Source organism: Echinops telfairi, unplaced genomic scaffold, assembly GCF_000313985.2.
Source record: "Echinops telfairi isolate 266 unplaced genomic scaffold, ASM31398v2 ScPeMD7_6;HRSCAF=24_0, whole genome shotgun sequence".
In the NCBI taxonomy this organism is placed as follows: domain Eukaryota; kingdom Metazoa; phylum Chordata; class Mammalia; order Afrosoricida; family Tenrecidae; genus Echinops; species Echinops telfairi.
Window position 1 is genome coordinate 14,297,116 of NW_022103902.1, and position 24,417 is coordinate 14,321,532.

General features: G+C 43.8%; 1 protein-coding gene across 3 annotated transcripts in view; it reads left to right on the top strand.

Annotated features, from left to right (window-relative positions):
• The window catches only part of SIDT1 (SID1 transmembrane family member 1), an 86,735-nt gene that overhangs the window by 37,161 nt on the left and 25,157 nt on the right, over positions 1–24,417 (top strand). For all 3 annotated transcript variants that reach the window (XM_030884422.2, XM_004706404.2, XM_030884423.2), the window contains exons 10-16: positions 5,741–5,812; positions 7,118–7,281; positions 10,200–10,273; positions 13,711–13,777; positions 15,367–15,440; positions 22,066–22,189; positions 22,402–22,519. In XM_030884422.2, the coding sequence (XP_030740282.1) occupies positions 5,741–5,812; positions 7,118–7,281; positions 10,200–10,273; positions 13,711–13,777; positions 15,367–15,440; positions 22,066–22,189; positions 22,402–22,519 (693 nt within the window). The remainder of the gene's footprint in view (positions 1–5,740; positions 5,813–7,117; positions 7,282–10,199; positions 10,274–13,710; positions 13,778–15,366; positions 15,441–22,065; positions 22,190–22,401; positions 22,520–24,417) is intronic.

Consider the following 24,417-nt stretch of genomic DNA (forward strand, 5'->3'; position numbering starts at 1 on the left):
AAATGTATAGATGTGCTTTACACAATTGATGTATGTATTGTGATGAATTGTATGAGCCCCAATAAATTGATTTAAAAAAAACAAAAAAAAACAGTGGCTTCTGAGTTAAAGGCATGGGAGTCAACCCCAAAGGTCACGAAGACTGTTTTGAAGGCATTCTCAAGCAGTCATCTTGACATGTTTTCTCAATGGACACAGGTGATCACAGGCGCTTATTATGAAGAACTGTTCTGCATTCGTGAGAAAAAGACCAGAGAATTGTGTCAAGGAACTTTTTTTTCAAGACCATGTGCCTGCTCATTCTTTGAGAGTAGCAAACCCTGTCCTATGAAAACCCTTCCTTCATCCCCGAAGCCCTGATCTTATACCTTCAGGTTCTTGTTTGGTTGTTTCCAAAATCCAAAGGACGTCCAAAAGGGACGCAGTTGGAGTCCTGGAGAATGCCGACACTGTTGTTTGGATGCGGTTGAAACCAAAGAGCCCTGAGTTCTTCTGGGAAGATGGCTGAAAACACCGCCTGCAGGCGTCGTTAGACCTGGTGGAGGGTTTGATGGGCGACAACTGCTTCACATTTGGAAATGTTTGTCTCACAGGCTTCCTTGATTTTTGTAGAATTTCTTTGGCCTATCCTTGTTTAATCAACTCACGCGTGACAGGTAATGTTTGTCTGCATTACCTCACAAAAATGATTTTTTAAGTTATCCTCTGAGCTTTTTGAGACTTACCGTGAAAGTAATTGGGATAGGTAGTCAAGGGGATAAAAAGGAGATTTCATTGCAGCTTTTTCACATCATTTTTCGGCTTCATTAGCTTCCAACTTCTTGCATCTGTGGAGACAGGAGGAAGCAAGACAACTATAAATATGAAATTTCTGAAAGACCCACACATGATAAAAATGACATGAACTTCCTCCGCAGATGGAGCAGTTAACATAAGGGAGAAAGAAAGGAACGCACACACAAACGCGTACGCGTGCGCGTGTGCGCACACACACATAAATCCTGTACTTAAATCCTGTACTTCATTAGCAAAACAGACAGATGGTAATGAGCACGTGACTGCAGAAACCATACCAGTATACGTTTCCTCCTTAAAATGAAATAATTTACAAACTTATAGAATTTTGAATTCATCGTACTGAGCCAAGATGATCTGGTCAGGAATAAGTAAATGTGTAGGTGTGTTAATTCTGCTTTTTGAATGTAATACAGGCGATGGTAAACAGCTAGGAACTGGAGCATGCACTACACACGCATCTAAGGAGCACGGATATACTGGATTCCCTAGCTCCTGATCAAATAGACTTAGGCTGGGAAATCGTAACCAAGTCAACCAGAGCCGGTCTCTTCAGCACAGCTCCCCATGGGCCATCGCCATTCATCTCCTGGAACACTCAAGGGAGGCACAGTGTCCATCCACCAATTGGAGAATTAACCCAGTGTAGAGAAAGGAAAACCCTTAGAGGTCTACCATGCTGTCGCGGACATTAATATGACGTGTTATATGTTAGACTAGGAAGGCCAGGGAAAACGGAATTTCTGGAACTAGTAAGAAAAATATATCAAGGGACCTCAAGCCAAGGAGTAAAGCAGGTGTGTACCTTCTGAGGGCCACCGTCTACATTTCGAGGACCAAGGTCTATGTCCTAAAGGCCATGGTCTGTATACTGAAGGCCATGGTCTATATACTGCGGGTCACAATCTACATGCTGAGGGCCACAGTCGCACACCAAGTGCCAAGGTCTGCATTGCAAAGGCTCTGGGAACAACTAGATAGTCTGGCATCAGCCAAAAGCCATGCCGACCGACTGTCGGCTTGCACGCAACTCTTGGCTGAGCTACCAAAAGGAGGAAGGAAATCGAATCTCAAAGCCATCTAATATTTGTCTTTCATCATGCAGTTCAAGGTGTTAAACATAAGAAGATTTCTTTTTTTTTTTTTTTTTTACTTCATAGAGCCCATGAGCAGGCACAACAAAGATTAAGACCATGCAAAGGACTACAACCCTGACTTGCAACACTAAATGTCTTTGCTACCAATGCCGAAGACGTCGGAGAGCAGGATAGAGAGTTTACTGTGACAAACCAGGAACTGTTTGAAGCCTGTATTTTTTTCTACACTATTACCCCCAGGAGCATTACTTAAACTATCAAGAACTTGAAAACCTATTTACAGTGGGGATATTACAGGATATTGTCAGGATGGTTTCTCACTGAAAGCAGATTTCCCTGCAATAGTATAGTATAAGATTGTGTAACTCACAACCTTTCTGTTTGTCATGTAATACTAACATTATCAGAAAGAAGATAACAATTTTACTGAAATTCACACCATCCACACCAGCCAGAAAATGTACCCAATCCTTGCCAAAACTCACAAGGCGGTGCAGAAGCGTTCTCATGCATTTCTCATGCAGGAGCATCCACACGACTGATGCTCCTGGAACAACTGTGACATGAAGTCAGAGTCGAGGAGCCCTGGTGACGTAGTGTTCACACGTTGGGCTGCTGATCGAGAGGTCAACAGTTAGAAACCACCCACGACTCTATGGAACACAGACCGGGCTTTCTACTTTCATACAGAGACACACTCTCAGGAACCCACAGGGCAGCTCTGCCTTGTCCTGCAAGGTCCCTGTGAGTCAGAAATGACTTATGGCAGGGGGTCTGAGGTGAAGTCAGAGTCATGCAGTCTCTGCGTGGGACACACTGCCAGCAGGATTCTTGGCTGCTGACTGAATTGGTGCAGGTGCAAGCCCAGCCCACCCCGAGACAACCCGAGCTCTACTTCCCAAAGAACCGGCCATTGGAATCCCCATGTAGCACGATTGTTCTCTCACACAGATGGGGTGACTCCGTATCCACTCCGTGGTGTCTGCTTGCCATCCGAGTCAGGGAAACTAACCAGGGGGTCGCGTATTATGTGCTGTCCTTATTCAGCTCCATCTAATGTTTTGAAATGGATGGGCTCAATGGGATAGCATCAGGCCTAGTCACCATAGAGAAGCCTGGGACCTTTTTGTCTCTGATTTTTGTGATGGGATGACTTCGGATCACAGACTTTGAGAGGTTTGAGTACATACTCCCTGCCCTGAGGAAGGATGTCATTGGAAAAGTCTGAGGTGTTAGGGGCACAGTGGTAAGTACATATTATCGAACTCAGCTCACTGCCATCAACTGGATGCCAACTCAGAACAACCCTGAGGACAGGGTAGAACTGCCCCTGTTAGTTTCCAACACTGCAATTCCTTCTTTAAAATGTACTTTATTAGTTTTTTTTCTAACCGTTTTATTGGCATATAATTCACATATTATACAATTCAATAGTTTGAGCACATCAAGAAGAGTTGTCCAATCAGCACCACAAATTTTAGAACATTTTCTTCATTCTTGTACTCATCATTATTTCCCCCAAACTCCCCTGCCTTACCCCCAAGGAACAATTAACCCAGTTATAGTCTCTATAGGTTAACCTATCCTTGAATTCATATACAGAGAAACATTAAAAAACCAACCAACCAACAAACAAAACAAATAAGAATAACAAAGTAAAGCTGATAAAAACCTCAATCAAAAAATAAGGCAAAAAATATTACAATGATAACAAATTTAAATGGATCATAAAGAAGATCAAATGGCAGGGTGCTACATTTTAAATTAACTGCATCTACAGCAGTTTCCAAGGCATTCTGCATGCTAGCAAGGCTATTCACCTCCCAGGCCCGTGGCAATTGTAACCCTGTATGGGAGTAGAAAGCCCGTCTTTCTCCCGAGGTCTTTCTCCTGGTGGTTTTGAACTGCTAACCTTGCAGTTAACAGCGCAGTGCATGGACTTGAAGGCTTAAGACCTCACTCTTGAAGGACAACTCAGCCAATTGGCTAAACGTATGTCAAGCTTATGTTCTACATAGTAGTTTAATGAGTAGTGTCTGAGATCTTAAAACTTGCCAAGTAGTCATGTAAGCTACAGCTGTAGTACCTCTACATGCATCCAAAATAAAGGGGAAATAAGGAAGCTAAAGATTTGACAATGACAGTAGACCAGTGGTTCTCAACCTTCCGAATGCCGCAACAGTGCCTCATGTTGTAGTGACGCCCCTACCATACAATTATTTTTGTGGCTACATCATAACTATCATTTTGTTACTGTTATGAATTGGGCAACCCCTGTGAAAGGGTCATTCAACCCCCAAAGGGGTCTTGAGCCACAGGTTGAGAACCACTGGTCTAGACCCACTGTGTCCTTGGGTACTCTGTGATCAGAAGAACGAGTTTGTGCGTGACTACCCCTCCCAACTTCTGATCAGGGCCACAGTAAACGGCTCGCATTCGTTTGTAAAAACAACTCACCGGACCAGTTGAAACTGGAAGCCTCCCCAAGACTATTGCCCTGAGATGCTCCTGAAACTTGGAATCACCAGTCACTGGAATCACCTTTTAGCTAGGTAACAACTCGGCTCACAAAATCAAGCCTGAGTACTGTAGCCCTTAACAAAACCATCTACCTGAGACCAAATGATCAACAACTACTTTAAAAACAAAGATGAAAATGTGTGGGGGCGGGGGGGATACGGAATTGGGTGACCAGAATGGGTGTAATGAGGATGTTCACCCCTGGTGAAGCACGTCGCCCATGTCACTGAACCATTTGTGTAGCAATGAGTGAATGGGACCCAATTTGCTGGGTGAACACCACAAAGTATATTGTGATCGGTCATCGTGATATGTAAAGCGAAGAAAAGTTAGATGAGCCATGAGCTCAGAGCCATCTGTTCTCTTTTTGCATACTGCAAAGAAATAGTTGGTAACAGATCATCCTGTCCTGCTTCCTAAATAGCCTGCAAAAGAGCCCACCTCTCTCCACACCCTTATTCGCATCGTCACTTCTTAGGCCAGGGAATGTGGTACCTCTCTTTCTGCCTGTAGGTAAGGTACACTCTATACAAATACACCTTCAAACAAAGAGTGGGAAATATAATGGAAGTTGATGTATGGTGTTTCTGCTCCTTGATGACCGTCATCATCCGGGGCCCAGGGCCCAGAGCCCTTCAGTCTTGTGATTCTGTAATGGTAGGGAGGTAGGATCTGAATTTTTTTTTCTTCTGTGAACAACCATGCTTATTTGGTTATGTTGATGGCTGCTTCCACATTCCAAGGGCAACACTAAGGAGTTGTGACAGAGACGGTACAGGCTACAAAACTTAAAATATTTACTCTCTGGCTCTTTCACCCGAAGCAAACCCACTGGCAGCGAGTCTATTCCAACTCATGGGACCCTGTCTGTGTAAAATCACTTCCAAGGCTGTAAATCGTTATGGAAGTGAATCGCCTCATCTTTAACCCACAGAGCTGTTGGTGGGTTGGAACCTCTGTCTGGTCAGCATCGGATTGCTAACCAAATTAACATGACCGCTTCCCAATAAAACTTTATATACTGGATACTGAAATATGAATTTCATATCATTTCCACCTGTCAAGAAATAGTATTCTTTTGATCCCCCCCCCCCCAATGGTTTAAAAATGTAAACGGTTCTTGGTTTGAGAGGCATATCAAATGGAGCCGGCCAGGCTAATGTGCCAGTTAGGTCATACTTTGCTGACCCAGGTATGAGTGATAAAGTAAAACTAAATTTAAAATGCCATGGCCTGATGAGTCAGACTACTTAATTTTATGTGGCGGTGTTTTAGCAACTGAGCATAATGTGTTTGCCTCTTTGCCTTTTTTTTTTTTTTTTATACAGACTCTGGAAATATGGTGGTATCCCATCCCATTGCTGCTACCACACCGGAAGGGAGCAACTATGGAGCAATAGGTATTTCTCATTATGAGTCCATTCCTGAAATTATCTCAAAATTCCTCAGGGCATAGGGAAAAAAGGCCTTCCAGCCACTAATAACTGTGACCGTTGGCAAGGCGGTGATCACCATCTGAGAGGGGTTTTATTAAGAGCTGATTGGGTAATCTGGAAGGTTCTCTCCAGTTCTCATCCTCTGTGTCTCAGGGCTATCCTTGTGCAAGATTGCCCACAGTGATGCCCATCAACTACCAGAGCCCCAGCGGGAACTTCTTCAGGCCGAGCTTGCGTTTAGGACATAAAAGATATGTCCATGCCTCGTGTCAGAGAACCTATTGACCAATTGTTTCATTCTCAGGTTTCAGTGGAATAAGGGCGATCAGAAGACTAAGGCCGTGCTGCAGGTGAACATGGCTGTGGCCTAACAACCCTTCATGTTAGCTAACTTCATAACTGAACCTGCTCACTGCCACCCAGTCATTCACATGGCGATCCTAGTGTTCATTCAGTGGCCTGGGAGGAACCGAGCTCCTAACCCTTTCTCCTTAAGGGAGACTTGCCTGCCCCAGCCCCCTCCCCGGATGCTTGTGAACCTATAAATGGGGCTCCTAAATGTCAATGTAGAAGCTCCAAGAACGTTGTCCTCCTGCCCGGTTTTTTTCTGTAACCTCCAGAAGCTTGTGGGCTTAGTGCAGGCTACTTATTTCTGGCTCTGGAGGAACAGGATTTTTTTTTTATTTAACCATCTGAACAGAAAAAATAAAGTACAGCGGAAGGTAGTGTCTGCTCATGTGCTCATCGGGCTGCAGATTCCCATCTGCTGTGGGAAACATTCGCAGGAACAGAGCTCTTCTTCCTGAGAATGTTGTTTTCATTATGTAATCGTAGATGCAGCATGGGGGGGGCGGGGGGCGGCCTGTGTGCCCACACTTGATCCATGACACATGGATAACTACTGGATATATGTGCTTCCACATATATGTGGCCGATGCTAGACATCCCTATTGCATGAGGATGTTTAAATAGTTATGTTCATATTTTAAGATATGAAACATACAATATAAGCCCAAGACAATTTTTGTTGTTGTTGTTGTTTTTGCATCCAGCTAGTTAGCAGAGCAGATGCCACAATGTGCTAGTCTGTGTGCCGGCTGGGAGGTCGGCAAGTTCAATATAACAGTGGGAGGCCAGGAAAGGGGAAAATCTGCCCAGCAGGATTCAAGAGCCCATGCGTTCAGGTCCGGAGCTGACTTTGAGGCCTGCGGTGGTCTCCGGCGGCGGGCTGGCGTCAGAGGACAAGGCAGAGGGCGCTCTCTGTTTCAGACGAGTCCAGCTCCGGCCCCGGCAAGCAGGTGTCCTCCTCCTCCTCCGATGGCGGCGGTGGCGGCGGGCAGCCCTGCCAGTCCGACACTGACAGCTCCGTAGATGAGAGTGATTTCGACACCATGCCAGATATTGAGAGTGATAAAAATGTCATTCGGACCAAGGTATGTGACCCGGCCACGCTCTCTGGGCTCAGCCTCTCCCTTCCCTCTCCCTGCAGTTTCCCAAAGGGCGGAGATCCAACCCTTTTGAACAGGAAAATCCTGCTGCCTTGGCACTTGATTCTGACTCCTAGCAGCTGGGTGTCCATCGCGAGTACCGCTGGGCTCCACTGGGTTTTCAGTGGCCGCTTGTGGGGCAGCGTTGGGGTGGATGTCCAGGCTCACCCAGGGCCTCAGACCCAATGCCTTGCCCTATTGATTCACCCTTGTTTGCGGAGATTGGAAAGTTAGAGAAAGTTGTTGCCCGAGCCTGAGAACATTGAAAATAGCCCTGCGGGGTGACTGCCCGACAAGGCGGTGGACCGGGCAGACACCGACACACCCACTCTCCATCAAAGAATTGAGAGCCCCAAATCAAACCAAGGTGAGCGGTAATCCTGGAACCAGGTCCTGCAGAAGAGAGGCTGGAGAAATGGATTGAGTCCCGACTAGGGGAGGAAGCTGAAGAAAAGGTGACAGAGAAGACAGAAGCGTGGATTGTTGGCTACAGCACAGCCTCCTGAACTTCTGCAAGCAGGTCCTTGGAGACAGCACCCTAGCCCATTATTGGTTGAGGCGGAGAAAGGTGGGGACCTCTTGTGTCCTCCACACCTGCCTGGGGACCAGAAACTTGAGAGGCCCACCCTGATGCATGCCGCAGCTGGTGGCAGCCCCCTCTCCACCTGGGCGTGGAGCTCTTGGATTGGATTGGGTGTGATCGGCATCACCCTCATATCAAGAGGCCTTTCAACCCCCCTCTGCAGAATACACAGTGCAGGCTCCCCGGCCACCCAAGAAGTGGGGAAGAACTCTTTCCATAACCAGTTTTCCCGCCCGCAGCTGTGCTCGCAGCTGTGCTGGGGCTCCAAAGAATTCCCCCTGGAAACAAGCATCCTAACCACTGCCACCACCTCAGCCAGCACAGAGCTGCAAAAAATGCTTCCTACCATGGAGAGACCTGGAGGACCTGACACGGAGGGAACTTAGTCCATCACAACAACAGGCCAGGGATTGTATGAAGCCACATCTACACAAAGTCAAGAGAAGGTTCTCACGCTTAAAGGAAGCATTCTTTGATGGTTATGAGGGATGAACCAAACCCCTAAGCTCATGCTATGGAATCAATTCTGATTCATAGCAATCCTATATGGCAGACTAGAACTGATGCTGTGTGTTTCCAAGACCGTAACTCTTTTCAAGAATAGAAAGCCTCCTCTTTCTCCCAGAGAGCAGCTGGTGGTCTTGAACTGCTGACTTGATGGTTTTCAGCACAGTGCATAACCCACTATGCCACCAGGCTTATCAGGGATAGGGGAAGGCAATGTACAATAAGGGGGAGATTGGCAAAAACTGATGAAGGCAGAGGAAAACACAGTGGGGTTGGCAAACCTTAGAGACAACGTTTGCCATTTCTGTTATAAATACAATCCTGCAGTAGTGGTGATCTACAAGGCACTGCTTGGATAGACACAGAAGCTGAGCAGGTGGGAGAGGGAGAGTGGGAGTATGCCCCGTATATAGGTTTGGCAGAGGATATTTATATGTGTGTATTTACCTTTGCTGCAAATATATCTGTGAATGCAATGGAGAATACAGGGGGCAAAGTTATGAAAGCGTAGACATAAGCAACCACCTTGACGTAATGACTCATTGGGCCTGCTGAATGCTTGTTGCACATGTTTGAAAGTACAGAGAGCAGTGCTAAACTTAAGGGTTTAGATGTGGATTCTCAGCTCACTGAGCACATCCAGGTGAGCAAAGCCCCAAGTTGCACCCCTGGCCCAACAGAGTTCATGGTTGGATTGCCCCGTACATGAGCTCCCCTGCCAAATTGAAATGATCCTGACGAAAAAGGAATAAAGTGTTCCTAAACCAGAAGAGGAGGTTGCACAGAAGAAAAAGTTATCCCAGGAGAAACTGAAGAAGCAAAAAATTATGACTTGGGTAAATTAAGATTAAAATAAAATCTAATATCTATAAAAGCAGAAGGTGATTGTCTTTTTGTTCATATAACTGTATTTCGAGTGTCAATCACAAAAGACATCACAGGTTTCAATCATGCCAGAAAGAGAAATACATGGCTTCTTCTGTGTGCCCTGTGGTGTCAGCACCTTTATTGAGAACATCGTTCATGATAACATTAAAAAAATTAAACAAACACTGAAATAGTACCCAATTTATAACAGGGTCTGAAGTGGCTGAATGTGGCTGGGTAAGGGAATCCAGAGAGGTGGAAGGAAAGATTCATTTGAAGGCAGATCTGACAAAGGAAGGAGCCCTAATGGTTTAGAAGATGAAGCATTCAGCTAGTAACTGAAAGGCCAGTGGCTTGAGCTGACAGCCAGGCTGTCCCGCTGTGAGAGAAACATGTGATAGTCTGCCTCCATGAATATCCCAGCCTTGGAAACCCCGGGGAGCAGCTCTGCTCTGTCCGCCAGGGTCACCGTGAGTTGGAATCACTGCAACAGCAATGAGTTTTTACCTGACAAAGCTCCCGGACTCTGTACATCGCATCCCTTAGAAGAAAAATTCAGTTCTTCCTATATATTTATATATTGTATCCGGTAAAGGATATCAAGGCGAAACCCACAGTTTCAACTCTGTGTAATTCAAGAACAGCACCGTGGACAGCTCTGAAAACCTGGAACTCAGCTCTTGGGATGTTTCTTGGGAAACATTTGAGACACCCAGTAGCTCTTCCTTGTCAGTCAGTCCTTAGTAAGACAAGGGGAATGCTAGACTTTTTACTAAAGCAACCTACAAATAATAATTTAAAAATAAAAGTCTTGTTGAATAAGGCTAACGTTAGGGGGAAAGAAGTCCATTGTAATTCAAGAAAAGCCAACTGTGGTTTTACATTCTCTTTTTGTTTGGCATCCCAGATGTTCCTTTACCTGTCGGATTTGTCCAGGAAGGACCGAAGAATTGTCAGCAAGAAATATAAGATTTATTTTTGGTGAGTAAATGGCCAATAAGGCCATGGTCCCCTTAAGTACAATTAAAAGATACAAACACAATTTCAATATTTGACAAGAATATAAGGGTCCATATCTCAGTCCATAGGAAAACCAAAGACAAACTAATAAAAATAATGCAAAAAAAAGATGGCAGTAGAATCGTATCATTTTCAGAAAGCTGTCTTAGAGTTACCTAGAACAACTGTATTACCTATATATAGTGGTTTGCATAAAGGATGACTGGCCCATGCATTTGTGGAGGCTAAGAAATATAAAATTCATAAGTCAGGCAGCCTACTTCTGTAGGCAAAATGCCCCAAAATCTCCAGATCACGGTAAAAAAGAGTTCAGATTCTGCCAAAATATTTGTTCATAGCTTGGAGAGAGACTATGCCCTATAGAAATTCCCCTTTCAATTGATTTATTGGTTATATTACATTAGAATGCATTGTGGAAGGTGATCACATTATATTATGTTATGGAATCTCAAATGGTCTAGTGTGTGTGTGGGAATATTGGGAACCATAGCCTAGCCAAGTTGACATGTAAAATTACTCATCAAATGAGCATACTAAATCTTCTCACAGAAAGACAATGTGATGATGGCATTACTATCCAAAGATCTTATCTGACCATTACCTTCTGTCAAACACAGTAGACTGGAGCTGTTCCCTCATTGAATAACCTAGACTTTGATCGTTGGGAATCCCAAGTAACTTCAGGAACTAGATGGCTGGAGTGTTGCAGGATAGCCAAGCAAGTACTCACAAGAAGAGGATACTGCCAGTCAGTGATAAAGAGACATGGTTTACACATGGGCCAAGACTTCCCCACGGACTCTTTCTTCCCCCTCAGAAAGCCTCCAGCTGAGTGATGTTTTCTTATGACATCTCCTCCCCTTATTTTCTCTTAAATGATAAGGATATTAGAGGAAATCTAGGGACAATAGGGATGGTATGGAAGTTCTTTAGAGATTCATGATTTTAGAACTAGACATACCTGTGTGTCTGAAGCAACTCAATGGCAGAGAGTTGAGCTGAAGAGAGCCACAGCTCCTGTGTGTCTTCATATGATCTACATATGATCATATGAAGTGTTTCCATATGATCTCCTGTGTGTCTTCATATGATCTGCATCACCCATTACTTTCATTCTGGTCATTTTAATCTCATAACATTCTACAGAGATAGCCCCCCACCCACCCCTGTGTAATTTGGTATATACCCTGTTTTAAAAATAATTCTATTCAAAGGAAGAAAAATAACTAATATTTGTTGGTGTTATGGGTTGAATTAAAGAGTCCCGGTGGTGTAGTGGTTATGCATTGGGCTGCAATCCACAAGGTCAGCAGTTTGAAACCACCAACCACTCCTTGGGAGAAAGACAGGGCTTTCTACTCCGATAAAGAGTTGCCATCTTGGAAATTCACAGAAGCAGTTCTGCCCTGTGCTGTCGGTTTGCTATGAGTTGGCATCAACTCAGTGGGGGTGAGTTGAGTTGAGTTGAGTTGGTGGGTTGAATTGTGGCATATAAATTATGTTGTTTAAGCCTACATGGAAGAAGCACACCAACATCAGTGACCGATGGATTGTAACTCATATAATCTGAAGCCAAAGGAGGGAATGGTATCAGAGCCTAAATTGTGAGATTCTGGTTTGCAGAAGGCTATGGATGAAAGTGGAAGCCCAAGATACATTTGTGAGATCTACACAGGGAATACGCCTCAGTGCTTTCCCTCTCTCCATAATGGAGGGATGGGAAGAAATGAGTTACCAAGCAGAGTGCATTGTACAAATGACTGTAGGAGACCCAAATGATAAACCTGACGAGACAGTTAAAGTCTTGTCAGTTGTTCCCCCCTCTGGTACACATTTGGTCTTCTCTGGTTTTCAACATTTTCTGCTTGTTTGTTCATATTGGGTTTATTTCTGATGCAATTTGTCCTTGGGGGTAGCCCTCTAGAACTTTTGTTCTATGTTTTTCTGTCTTTCACTCTATGAAACCCAGGATTGATGAGCCTATAGAGACAGTAAGTAGATTAAGGTTTCTTCAAGGGTACAGTCAAGGGGAGGGGTAAGAGGAGCTGATGTCAAGGAGCTCATGAAGGATTGTGGTAGCCGTTGTACAACAGTGCTTGTTATGATCTCTGCATTCGCTTCAAATAAAATGGCTCTTAAAAAATAAAAATAAGTTATGTTGTAAAGCCTAAACCCTATGCCTCTGACTTTGACTAGCTGTCTGTCAGTTTGTCACACTGTGGTGGCTTGTGCTGGATAGGCTCCAGTGGACCTGCCAGATGAACTCAATTTGAGTGATTGTATGAAGCGGTCTTCATTGCAGGCATATGGATATTATCCCATCACTGGAAGGAAGGAAGAGTGGTAGCTCTACTTCTGCAACACTTGACCGGGGAAAACCTTATGAATAGCCGTGAGACATTTTCCGAGGCTGTGCCAGAGAATGAACCCTTCTGGTGAGAAGGCACACACCATAAGATGGGAATGAGCTGCCTCCTCAAAGTCAAGTCCACTCTAATTACACGGACTAAGTAAAACTTTCAGGACCTTCATTGTCTGTTCTCCAAATGAGAACCAATAGCCAACAGCATCCATTATTAATCAGAACATGGAATATACAATGTTTGAATCCAGGAAAACTGGAAGTTTTAAAAATGACAAGGAACGCATAAAAATTGCTATCGTCAGCATAAGTGAGGAGGAATGGGCTAGTATGGACCATTTTGAATCAGACAAGCCTCTGATCGACTATGCTGCGAATGGCAAATGTAAGGAGACAGTATTGCATTCATCATCATAAAGAGCATGCCAAGAAATATCTCATAATTTATCATTTCTCAAGGGGCCATGAGGGGAGGAGGGGAGGAGGGAGGGATACAAGAGGAAAGCTGATATCAAGGGCTCAAGTAGAAAGTAAATGTTTAGAAAGCGATGATGGCAACATAAGTACAAATACGCTTAATACAACTGATGTATGGATTATTATAAGAGCTGTAAGAGCCCCCAGTAAAATGATCTTTAAAAAAAAAGAAAGAAATATCTCAAAGTACAACCCTGCCAGTGAGAGGATAATATCCCTTTGCATGCAATGAAGACCAGTTAATCTGATTATTCAAATTTACATACCCAGCACTAGTGCCAAAGATGAAAAATTTGAGGATTTTTACCAACTTCTGCAATCTGAAGTTGATCCAAGCTGCATCCTTCATAACTACTGGTGATTGGCATGTGAACGTTGGACGCAGGAAAGGCTCAGTAGTTGGAAAATGGGGCCCTGATGATAGAAGCCATAAGCAGTCTCTAGTTGTTTTGCACATTAACTGTGGACCTGTAAGGGGCATATATCCCTTTAAGAAACTGACCATAGGCTCCATCGCCAATTTGGAAATAACTGTTTCCACTCTTTCTTCTCTGCACAGGAACATCATCACCATCGCTGTGTTTTATGCACTGCCTGTAATCCAGCTGGTTATCACTTACCAGACAGTAAGTGCTGCCTAACCCCAGAACCCCACCTTCCATACTGCAGGGAAAGTATCTTTTCTGTGGCTTACAAAGGGGTTAGTTCAAGAATTCATTTCCTGTGACTGAACTATTGAATTATATGATATTTAAATTACTTGTGAATAAAACTGAAGAAGAAGAAGAAGAAGACTTCATTTCCTATTTGGTTTCCAAGCAGGCTTTTCCATTACTTCATCTTCGACCTTCCGATCTAGTTCCCAATTGTTTTATCACAAAGGGTCCTGGCACTTCCTACATTCCTTTTCAACCAATCTGAAATTGTTAACTTGCCCTCATCGTTTGCATCTGCTACTACCAGTCTGAGCTTCTGATCTTCGTGAGATAATGACTCACGTACCAAAGGTGCATGGCTAAAACAGAATTCCAGTGTCTAATTTAGCCTGTGCCAGCTCATGAAAGGTAAACACTTTTCGTAGTACGAAAAACAGCTTCATACAACGACAAGGACTTAAATTTTATAAAGATATAAAACTACAATAACAGCTTGAAAATCCCACTCCTTCCTCCCAGAATCCTAGGGTCCAGGTCACTGAAGTGACCTTCTCTACAATTTATTACAGATGAGAAAGTCTATTTACAATAGCATGAGGCTGAAAGTATTTCTAGTGCAGTGGTTCTCAAACTCTGCTATGCTTGTATATTAAAATTACCGGAGGCGGGGTGGCATTTTAAAATCCCAGTGCCCAAGCTACACTCAGTACCAATTAAATTAGTCTTTGGGAGTAGAGCCAGGCATTAGTAATGTTTCAATTCCCCAGGGTTGTGAAAGACACGTTACAATTGAGAACTAATGGTCTAATAAATGGAGCCAACTCTATACTTATTAAGTGATTAGCACAAGAATTTTATGTGCTTTGAGCATTACTGTTTATAATTTAAATATTCTCTGAATTTGGGGGAGGTGTGTCATAAAATAAAGCTTCTTACATTTAGCTGGGAGCTGGCAAGGTTCAGAATTGCCCTGGTGTCTATTTCAGCATGGTTATAGTTTTCAAACCCAATATTCATCTAGAACAGAGGTCAGCAAACTTTGGAGACGGAAGTGCCAAATCATGCCTCACAACACGTTAAAAATTATTCACGAGCCTAAACATTTTTCTTACAAAGAAAATTACCATTATCTGAATAATATCCCTTACATTTCTTTTTCCCAGTTTCACTCCAGAACCACCTGTATGTAGCAAAAGAGCCGCATCCCTCGGAGCCGGCCGTTTGTCAATCCTTGATCTAGAGACTAGGACAAAGCATGATTGTCTTCCAAGACAATTCTCACTATGGGAATCCTTTCTTTCTTTCACCAGCATAGCAGAGGAAAGCACTTGTTGAGGCTGCATAATGCAGAGCAAGATGGGAGCATTTGAAGGCACTGGGCCCATGCTGTGTAAAGGTGGCCTGACTGGACCACCCCTGCTGAGAGGGCTGAGAGTGCTGCAAACCTTGTGAACCACCAGCAGCTCATCTCTGTGTGCAGGGGCTGCCTTTTATGAGTTGAGACTGGGCTCAGAGGCTGCGCGAAAACTGCACTTCCTCTCTCCTTCTTGACCTTCCAGGTGGTGAACGTCACGGGCAACCAGGACATCTGCTATTACAACTTCCTGTGTGCTCACCCCTTGGGTGTCCTGAGGTAAGCCCAAGCCTCTGGTTGCCCGTGAAGCATGTACAAAGTCTTTCCTATTGAATATTTGATTTCAGGCTTTGGGGTTTTGTTTGTTTCTTTGTTTTAATCCTACAAACCATTTTGGAAAGCTACCGTGGTTCAGGGTACTCAAACCAAACCTATTACCATTGAGTCTACTACAACTCATTGTAGCCTCTAGGACAGAGTAGAACTGTCCCCTGTGAGTTTTCTGAAGCTGTAAATGTTGATCACAGCAGACTGACACAAAGTTCTTCCCAGAGCAGCCGGTGAGTTTAAACCACCAACTTGTCGGTTAACAGTTTAACACTTCACCAGGGTCTTTTTATTTGAGGGTAGAATAAACTTAAATCAAGAATAAGAGGCCTAGGGGGGTTAAATGGAGAGAAAATGTTTTGAGAAACGATGTACAAATGCGTTTTACACAATTGATTTGTGTATGGATTGGGATAACAGTTGTATGAGCCCCTAATAAAATGTTAAAAATAAATAAATAAATAAAAATACAAAAAGGAAAAAAAAAAAAAGAATAAGAGGCCAACATCCCCTTACAGAAGGGTTGTGGGGAGGAGACAAGCCAGTCAGGGTGCAGTGTAGCAACGATGAAACATACATCTTTCCTCTAGTTCCTAAATGCTTCCTCCTACCCCACTATCATGATCCCTGTTCTACCTTACAAGTCTGGCTAGACCAGAGGATGTACACTGGTACAGATAGGAACTGGAAACACAGGGAATCCAGGACAGATGATCCCTTCAGGACCAGTGGTGTGAGTGGCGAATCCGGGAGGGTGGAGGGAGGGTAGGGTGCAAAGGGGAACTGATGACAAGGATCTACATATAACCTCCTCCCTGGGGGACAGACAACAGAAAAGTGGGTGAAGGGAGACATCGGACAGTGTAAGATATGACAAAATAATAATTTACAAATTATCAAGGGTTCATGAGGGAGGGGGAAGTGGGGAGGGAGGGGGAAATATGAGGAGCTGATGCCAGGGGCTAAATGGAGAGCAAATATTTTGAGAATGATGAGGGCAACGAATGCACAAATGTGCTTTACACAATGGATGGGTGTATGGATTGTGACAAGAGTTGTATGAGCCCCCAATAAAATGATTTTTTTTTAAAAATAATGAGACCACTTAAATAATGTTCCATACACAATCCTACAAAAACAATGATCTAAGAGTAGATGCATGGATGGACATAGGGCTGAATAGATGTGGGAGGGAGAGTGGGACTGTGCCCATGAGTATCTATAGGCTCAACAGAGGATATTTGCTTATGGGTATTTACCTTTCTGCAAATACATCTATGGAGGTGGTGGTGTATGCAGAGGACAATGTTCTAAACATGTCTTGGCCATACTCAAGCATCTTGAGGGAAGGAGTCACTGGGACTGACAGATCCAGACCACAGCCCTAGGGACATCTAGGTCAATTGAGATAATATTGTCCACAACGGAAATAGCACATCTCCTACTTTGGTGGTTAACAAGTGGGGTCTTAAGAGTTAGTGAATGGCCTGCCATCCAAAGTGCAGCCATTGGTCCCTCCCCATTCAGAGGAAAGAAAAGTGATTAAAAATAGGACCCAGGGAAGTAATTAGTCCCATGGACTAGTGGGCCACCTCAACCTCAGTCTCCACAGCCCTGAGGTTGTGCAGAGGACCTAGATGGTGTCCGGCTCCCACTACAGCTGCTCTGAAAGGGATCGCCTTAGGTCCTGGATAGAGTTCAAGAAAAATGTAGAGCAAAGCTCAGAATTATACAAAAGACTAGGCTTACTGTTGGATAATGACTGGTGGAAACCCCAAGACGCTGTCCCTTAGCCACCCTTCACCTCTAGAAATGAAGTCACCCCAATTGCTCGATTTAGAGCCAAACAATAGGCAGGTATATGGTAATACTAGGGAAACTATAATACTATAAAACTATAATAATACTATAGTATCATAGAACTATAATGATACCATCGTGTTATAAGACTTTAAAACTATAATAATACTATATAATACTACAGAGTTATGCACACCTTAGCATCATCAACCATTTGAGATCAAAATGGCAGTATTTACTCAAAGACAAAATTTAAAAGAGTTAGGAAAGATGGAGCAATGGAAACAAAACCCAACGAGAAAGTAGATAAATGACATATTGTTGAGATTGCAGTTAATGATCGGAACAAAGTACATCTGAATTGCTGAATGGAAAACATCTACTTTGTAAACCTTCATGCAACTTACAATAAAAAGGGTTTTGAAAAATAGGGTAGTGAAACCACATATATGAGGAGGCTTCAAAAGTTCATGGAAAATGGGTTAAAAGCTAAAGGAATTTCCCCATAATTTTTGAAGCCTCCCTGTGCTGCTCTTATTCTTATATGAGGGCCCCAAGAAACAGTCCTGAAAAATGAAAAATCGACACAGACAGTGGTGATTTTGAAAATGCCAGGTTCCCTAGCTGGGGCAGTCCTGATGTGGCGGAACATTGTCTTCTTCAGCCTGCTAAGCAGACTCGCGAGCATCAAGTTCCAGATCCAAACCCTAAAATTCCGATCTTTAATTTAACCTGTTCCATCTCATGAACGGTAAATACTTTTTGCATTATTCAAAACCATTACACAAAACTGAAAAACGTGGCATATTGTAAATACAAGCAAAGATAAAGAAGCAAATAAACAAAAATGATAATCACAATTTAAGAACTTTAGAATGTATTATATATTGGAAAGCCCGTTTGCAAGAGCCTGAGATGGAAGGTATTTCCAATGCAGTGGTTCACACACTTTGCTATGGATTAAAATCACCTGGAAATAAATACATAATAAAAGCAAGTTATGCTTTGCACACACACCAAAAAATCACCTGGGGAATTTTTTAAACTTTCAATGCCCAAGATATACTGTTTGGCTTGTATTACCCAGACATGGTAGTCCTGACTTCCCTTAGTCCGGGGAGCACTGGCGCCCCAGTGGGAGAACTTTGGCCTTCTCCATGGGAGACCAACTCCCGGTGCTCCTCATGGGTAGTTACCACCTGTCTGTCAGCGGAGGCGTGCTTGTTACAGTGACATTCAACAGATTTCTGTGGAGCTTCCAGGCTAAGGAAGACTAGGAAGAAAGGTCTGGCAATCTATTTCTAAAAATCAGCCCCTGACAACCCAAACAGCAGCCCAAATCACACCATCCAATCCATCACCCGTGGTGGAGATGGTGCAGGACTGGGTACCATTTTGTTTCATTGTGTATGGGGCCCCTAGGGGTTACAGGTTGACACAAGAATTATTGCCCCTTTTAGAGAGAGATCCAAAGGCTTAGGGGGAGGGTAAGGACTTGCTGAAGATCCCCCAGCTTCTGTGGGAAACAGAAAATTTTCTCCCAAGTTGTCTCCCCCCAATAGATGCCAAACCCAAGACGCTGCTTGCTACACATGGTAAATGACCATACACTGGGTCATTGAAAGTAGGTCAGAAGTTATTCTCCTTAAGGGCATCTGGAGCAACCAGACTGTATAGTCTGACTCACCCTAAGCAGGACCCACTTCCTTCTGATATTGTTCCCTTGAAGGAGAGCCCAAAGGCAGGCCTAGGACCACTCAAGGTGACTAAGGATAGGCTATTATGTTGAGTTTAGGGTCCGCCCATTTGCCACATTTGTACCCCTATTCCCTCCCTTTACTATTGTGTGTACACCCCTAGGTCATCCCCCTCCTATTGCTTGTATTGCCTATTTCACAACCCCTTCTCATAACATACATTGTTATCTGTAATCAGAGGGCTTGCATGCCCCAAAAGATATGTAAACTTTGGTTAGAAATAAAACCTCACGCGAGAGCTCTCTCCTGCCTTGTCGTCCCCCACCTCCACGTGTACCACCAAGAGAAGCTGAGGTGAGCATGCTACCACGAAATGTGTCCGACTCCATTATTTCACTCTCTCCTCCACCTCTCTATGACTTTACTATGATCTTTATAGATCTTAACCATCCAGTTGTGCCTACCGAACCCGTGATTAGTTGTGGGGGGCTGGCTACCCCCACAAGCTTCTACCACTTTTGCAACTTGATCCCAGGCAGGCTGCCTCTGAGATCAGGCCCTAGACCCTTGAGGACAGCCTTGTCTTTGAAGCAGTTTCCTCTGGCCACGGGTGAAGCAGAAGGAACAGTAGCCTGGGTGACAGAAGCCTGATTGGTCAGTCCAGGACTAAACTGTCTTGTTTGCTGGGATAAAGCTGAAGACTGTGGTTAACTTATCCTCAGAATTCACATTCGTGTAACTGAGTGTTGACACACAAAGTGGGTTTATCTCTATGAAACCACTCGAATGGCTGAAATACATGGGCAAACTTCCCATCTTTGGAACAGTTATCTCTTCCCAGGTCCATTAATGTCGGTGCCACGAGGCCAAGAGAGTAAACGTTTACTGTGTGGGTGTTCAAAGGGTGACTGGAGTAGACAAAGTGTTATAATGAAATGTGCAAAGACCTAGAGTTAGCAAAACAGAAAAGAAGGGCATTCTTGGCATCCTCAAGCTGAAAGAACTGAAGAAAGAAATCAAGCCTTGAATTTAAATGCTGAAGGATTCTATGAGAAAACTATTGAATGATGTAGGAAGCATCAAATGAAGATGGGAGAAATACACAGTGTCACTTTACAAAAGAACCAGTCAATTGAAAAGCATCTCAAGACATAGAATATGATCAAGAATGGTTGTCTTGGAGAAAGAAGTCCGAGCTGCACTGAAGGCATAGGTAGACGCTAGGTGTGGTGGTTACATAATCTCCTGTCAACTTGCACAGGGGTGCTTGATGACCTTATTTGAAGGCAAGAAGTAGATAAATAGCTCATTGGAGGTCAGACACGCTCTCTGCTTTGTCTTCCTGTTGACAAGACACATGGAGCTCTGCTGATGGCAGCCAGAGCCTTGGAGCTGGAAGAGTCAAGTGGAGACCCACACCAGTGCTAAGATCCTTCCACCACCACTGGATCCACAAGAGTTTCCACACATTGGCCTGTGATCATCCTGCACCCAGTGTCATTGCATGTGTTGCATGAGTCTGAAGAGGAATTTACAGACTGGTAACGGACATATGGGCTAATACTGGATTTATGGACTTTGACCTGGAATGGCCTGGGATGTTTTCTCAATATGCAATTGCATTTTGATATTAAGTTCTCTTTTACACACATATGAGTGTCTATGAATTTGTTTATGAACCCAGATTAACGCACTAGGAATTATTGTAATGCCAATTGAAAAGTTTGAGCAATTTGATGCATTGCTGAAAGCACTTTTCTATGCCAACAATATGGAAAAACCACTACCTGGCCAACTGACTGGAAGCCATGTATATCCATGCCCATTCCACAGAAAGGAGGTTCAGCAGGATGTGGAAATTATCAAACCATGTCATTACTGCCACATCCAAGTAAAATTTTTGGTGAAAATCCATTCAAAATCAGCTGTATCAGTACAAAGACAGGGAACTGCCAGAAATTCAAGCCAACTTAAGAAGACAAAGTGGAATAAGGGATATCATTGTTGATGTCAGTTGGATCGTTATTGAAAGCAGAGACTAACAAAAGGGTATTTACCTGTGTTTTATTAACTATGCAAAGGCATTTGACTGTGGTTATCATAAATAATTATGGGTAATATTGCAAAGAATGGGAACTTCAGAGCACTTCATTGTACTCTTGCAGAACACCACTTCTGTTGACCAAGAAGCAATTGTTCTTACTGGTGCTGCGTGGTTTATGGAAAAGTGTGTATCGGGGCTGTGTTCTTTCATCATACTTACTGGGCCAGCCAACTCTGTCTGTGTGCTGAGCATACAACCCGAGAGACTAGGCCTCAGTGAGAAGAATATGGCATCGAGTTTGGAGGAAGACTCTAAGGACAACACACGACTGATTGCACGGGGAATCAGCCACAGAAGACCTTTCTAAGGTGTTAGATAGCAAAGGTGTCACTTTGAGGTGCACCTGACCCAATCTATGGTATTCCAGTCACTCCGTGTGCATGCAAAAGATGGACAAATGAACAAGGAAGGTTGAGGCCTTTGCATTGCTTCGTTGATGAAGAATATTGAGTATACCATGAACTGGCGGAAGAATAAGCAAATCTGTCTGAGAGAAGTACAGTTAGAGTCCTTTGAAACGAGGGTAGCAAGACTTTGTGTCACGCACATGGAACATGTTGTCAAAAAGGTCGTCACACTTGGTAAAGCAGAGAATCAGCCACAGAGAGCGAGACCCTCAAATACGTGGGTTGACACAGTAGCTGCAACAGTGAGCTCGAACATGGTCATAACTGTGTGGCTGGCACAGGACGGGCCATGTGTCCTTCTATTGTCCACGGGGACCTAACATTAAAGAAACTAACAGCTGAGAGGGACCAAACACATGTTCACAACAGCAAGGGGTTCGGGGTAATTTTGGTTTGGTTTTGTTCTGTTGTGTTTTGTTTCAACCATCCTAAAATGAAAGCGTTGCATTAAAGATGATATCCAGTCGTCATGAAGCAGTTAGCCAGGGAAATCAGTGATGATTCACTCGCTCCTTCCTTCTCTGACTCCCTCTCTTGATGCTCTCATTGGCTGTCTCTCATCCTTATAGCGCCTTCAACAACATTCTCAGCAACCTGGGCCACGTGCTTCTGGGCTTCCTCTTCCTGCTGATCGTTTTACGGCGGGACATTCTTCACCGAAGAGCCCTGGAAGCCAAGGATATCTTTGCAATGGTGAGGAGACGACGGGCAAATTGGAGAGAGGTAGCTAGAAAGTATGATGGCTACAAAAATAGGTCTGCCAAGGAATATCCGGGCATTAACTTAATGTTGATGGTATAATGTGGTACCAGGAACCACATAAGGCTGAAAGAATGAGTCTCCAGATTCTGTGACTGTATCACTGATTAATACGTTTGTGTTGATCCATCTTTGTCCTCTTTTAGGAGTACGGGATCCCCAAACACTTTGGTCTCTTCTATGCGATGGGCATTGCATTGATGATGGAAGGGGTGCTCAGTGCTTGTTACCATGTCTGCCCTAATTACTCCAACTTCCAATTCGGTAAATAGAATTGATATCAACTACACAGATGTGAGTCGTAGGTGTGTTATTTTAGAACCCTCCCAAAGGCCCTAAAGTCACTTTTGCAAGAATTAAATGGTTGGTTTTTTTCCCCATGGGATTAAGTGGTCTGATGGCACCACCCCATGGAGCATCTTTCCCTCCGATTGTACCATTTTTCTCTCTGACCTCCCTTAGACTAGAAAATTGTTCCACACTAAATGTTGATCCTCGGCTAGAACTCTGCACTGGCATTGAGCTAAATGTTAGTCAGCAAGTCAAACAGAATGCCTCAACAAAACATCTGGAACGTTCCTTCCTGTAATGTGGCCTACATTAGCAGTCAGATGGACTTGGTTTGAAAGTCGGAGCAAGCCCAGTTCAGATTGGACTAAGTGATCACGTTACTCAGCTCACCGCCTGAAATCCAAAGACAGGACTTGCAGTTGGCTCAGTCTCATGGCTCTGACGGCATTTCCCCTGCGGCCCTTTGGTGGTCCCTGTCTGGTTTGCTGGCTCTCTTCCCTCTGTGTGATAAAGTAGCCACAGCAGGCCCTGGCTTTATGGCTTCACCTCGCATTGCCATAGAAGAAGGCAAGCTGACTTACAGGAGACTTTTTATTTTTAAATTTTAGGAGACTTTTTAAAAGCCAGGACATTTCTTTCCCAGAAATTCCCAGATAACTTCCCCTCAAATCTCAATCATTTAAACAGTCACAAGCCCATCCTGACCCTTTATTATTATGATTTTGCTTCTTCGTGCAAACCTGGGTTGCCGAAATCATCTTGGTAGCAAGGGAGTTAGATTAACGTTAGACCAATCAGACCTGAACTCGGAGCCAAGGATTAGGTTAAATTTCCTGAAGCAAATGTGCCAAAGGGGTTGCATTTTGGACTTGAAAAGTGAGTAGATGTCTGAATTCGCATTGAGACCCTGGTAGGAAAGAAGAGGAGATAACCCCAGGCTGGTAGACAATTAAGTAACAGTGACTTCCTCATTCAAGGATAAGGAGGCTTTTTAATGGCCAACAGGATACCTCCAGGAGTGATTTCAGTCCCAAGTTCAAAGGGTATTTTAGGGTGATAGCCTCAGGAGTTCCCTGTATCAGTACAACAAACCAAGTCTTTTTAGAAATTTGAATTTTGTTGTATAGTTTTCCTCCCATTCCATCCAGTACCTCCTATTGTGCCCCTGGTCAGAAGGGTCAGTAGTGGTGGCTGGGTGCCATCTGGTTCTAGAAGAGGCTGTGATTCTCGTGCACTGTGGGTTAGCCCATTCCTTTTTAAGGACGGTCCCAGTCCATAATAAAATAGACCATGATTATCAACTGCTCTACGACCAATATTTAGACATTGCTACGTCTTTTGCTATTAAAAACAACAGTGGAAGGAAATTTCATGACTCGTCTCTTGATGCATATGTGAGAGCAGTTTCCTGGAATACTTAGAAGTAGGATTTGAAGTCACTTAATTTGGCTCTCTTCCATTTTGCCAAAAACTGCCAAATTGCTCTCTGGAGTATTAATTCCCACTCACCGTAGTTTCATGAGAGTTTCCATTTCTCCATATCATCCCTAGCACATTGTTGTTTTTGACATTAAAATTCTTTTTGCTGAATTTTGAGTGACAAAGAAGTCTTAGTCACATCACACTACTGTAACAACAACAACAAATCAACAAGCACGCCGGTGGCTGTAAATGACTAACATGTATGTCCCCAGTTCTGGAGGGAGCTGAGGCTCAGGATCTTGGTCCGACACATTCCTTCTGTGGTCTTCTAGTTTCTGGTGATTGCTGGCAGCGCTGGACATTCCTCTTCTGGCTATAGAACCACCTATGGCATTTCCGTGTGTGTGTGTGTGTGTGTGTGTGTGTGTGTGTGTGTGTGTGTGTGTGTG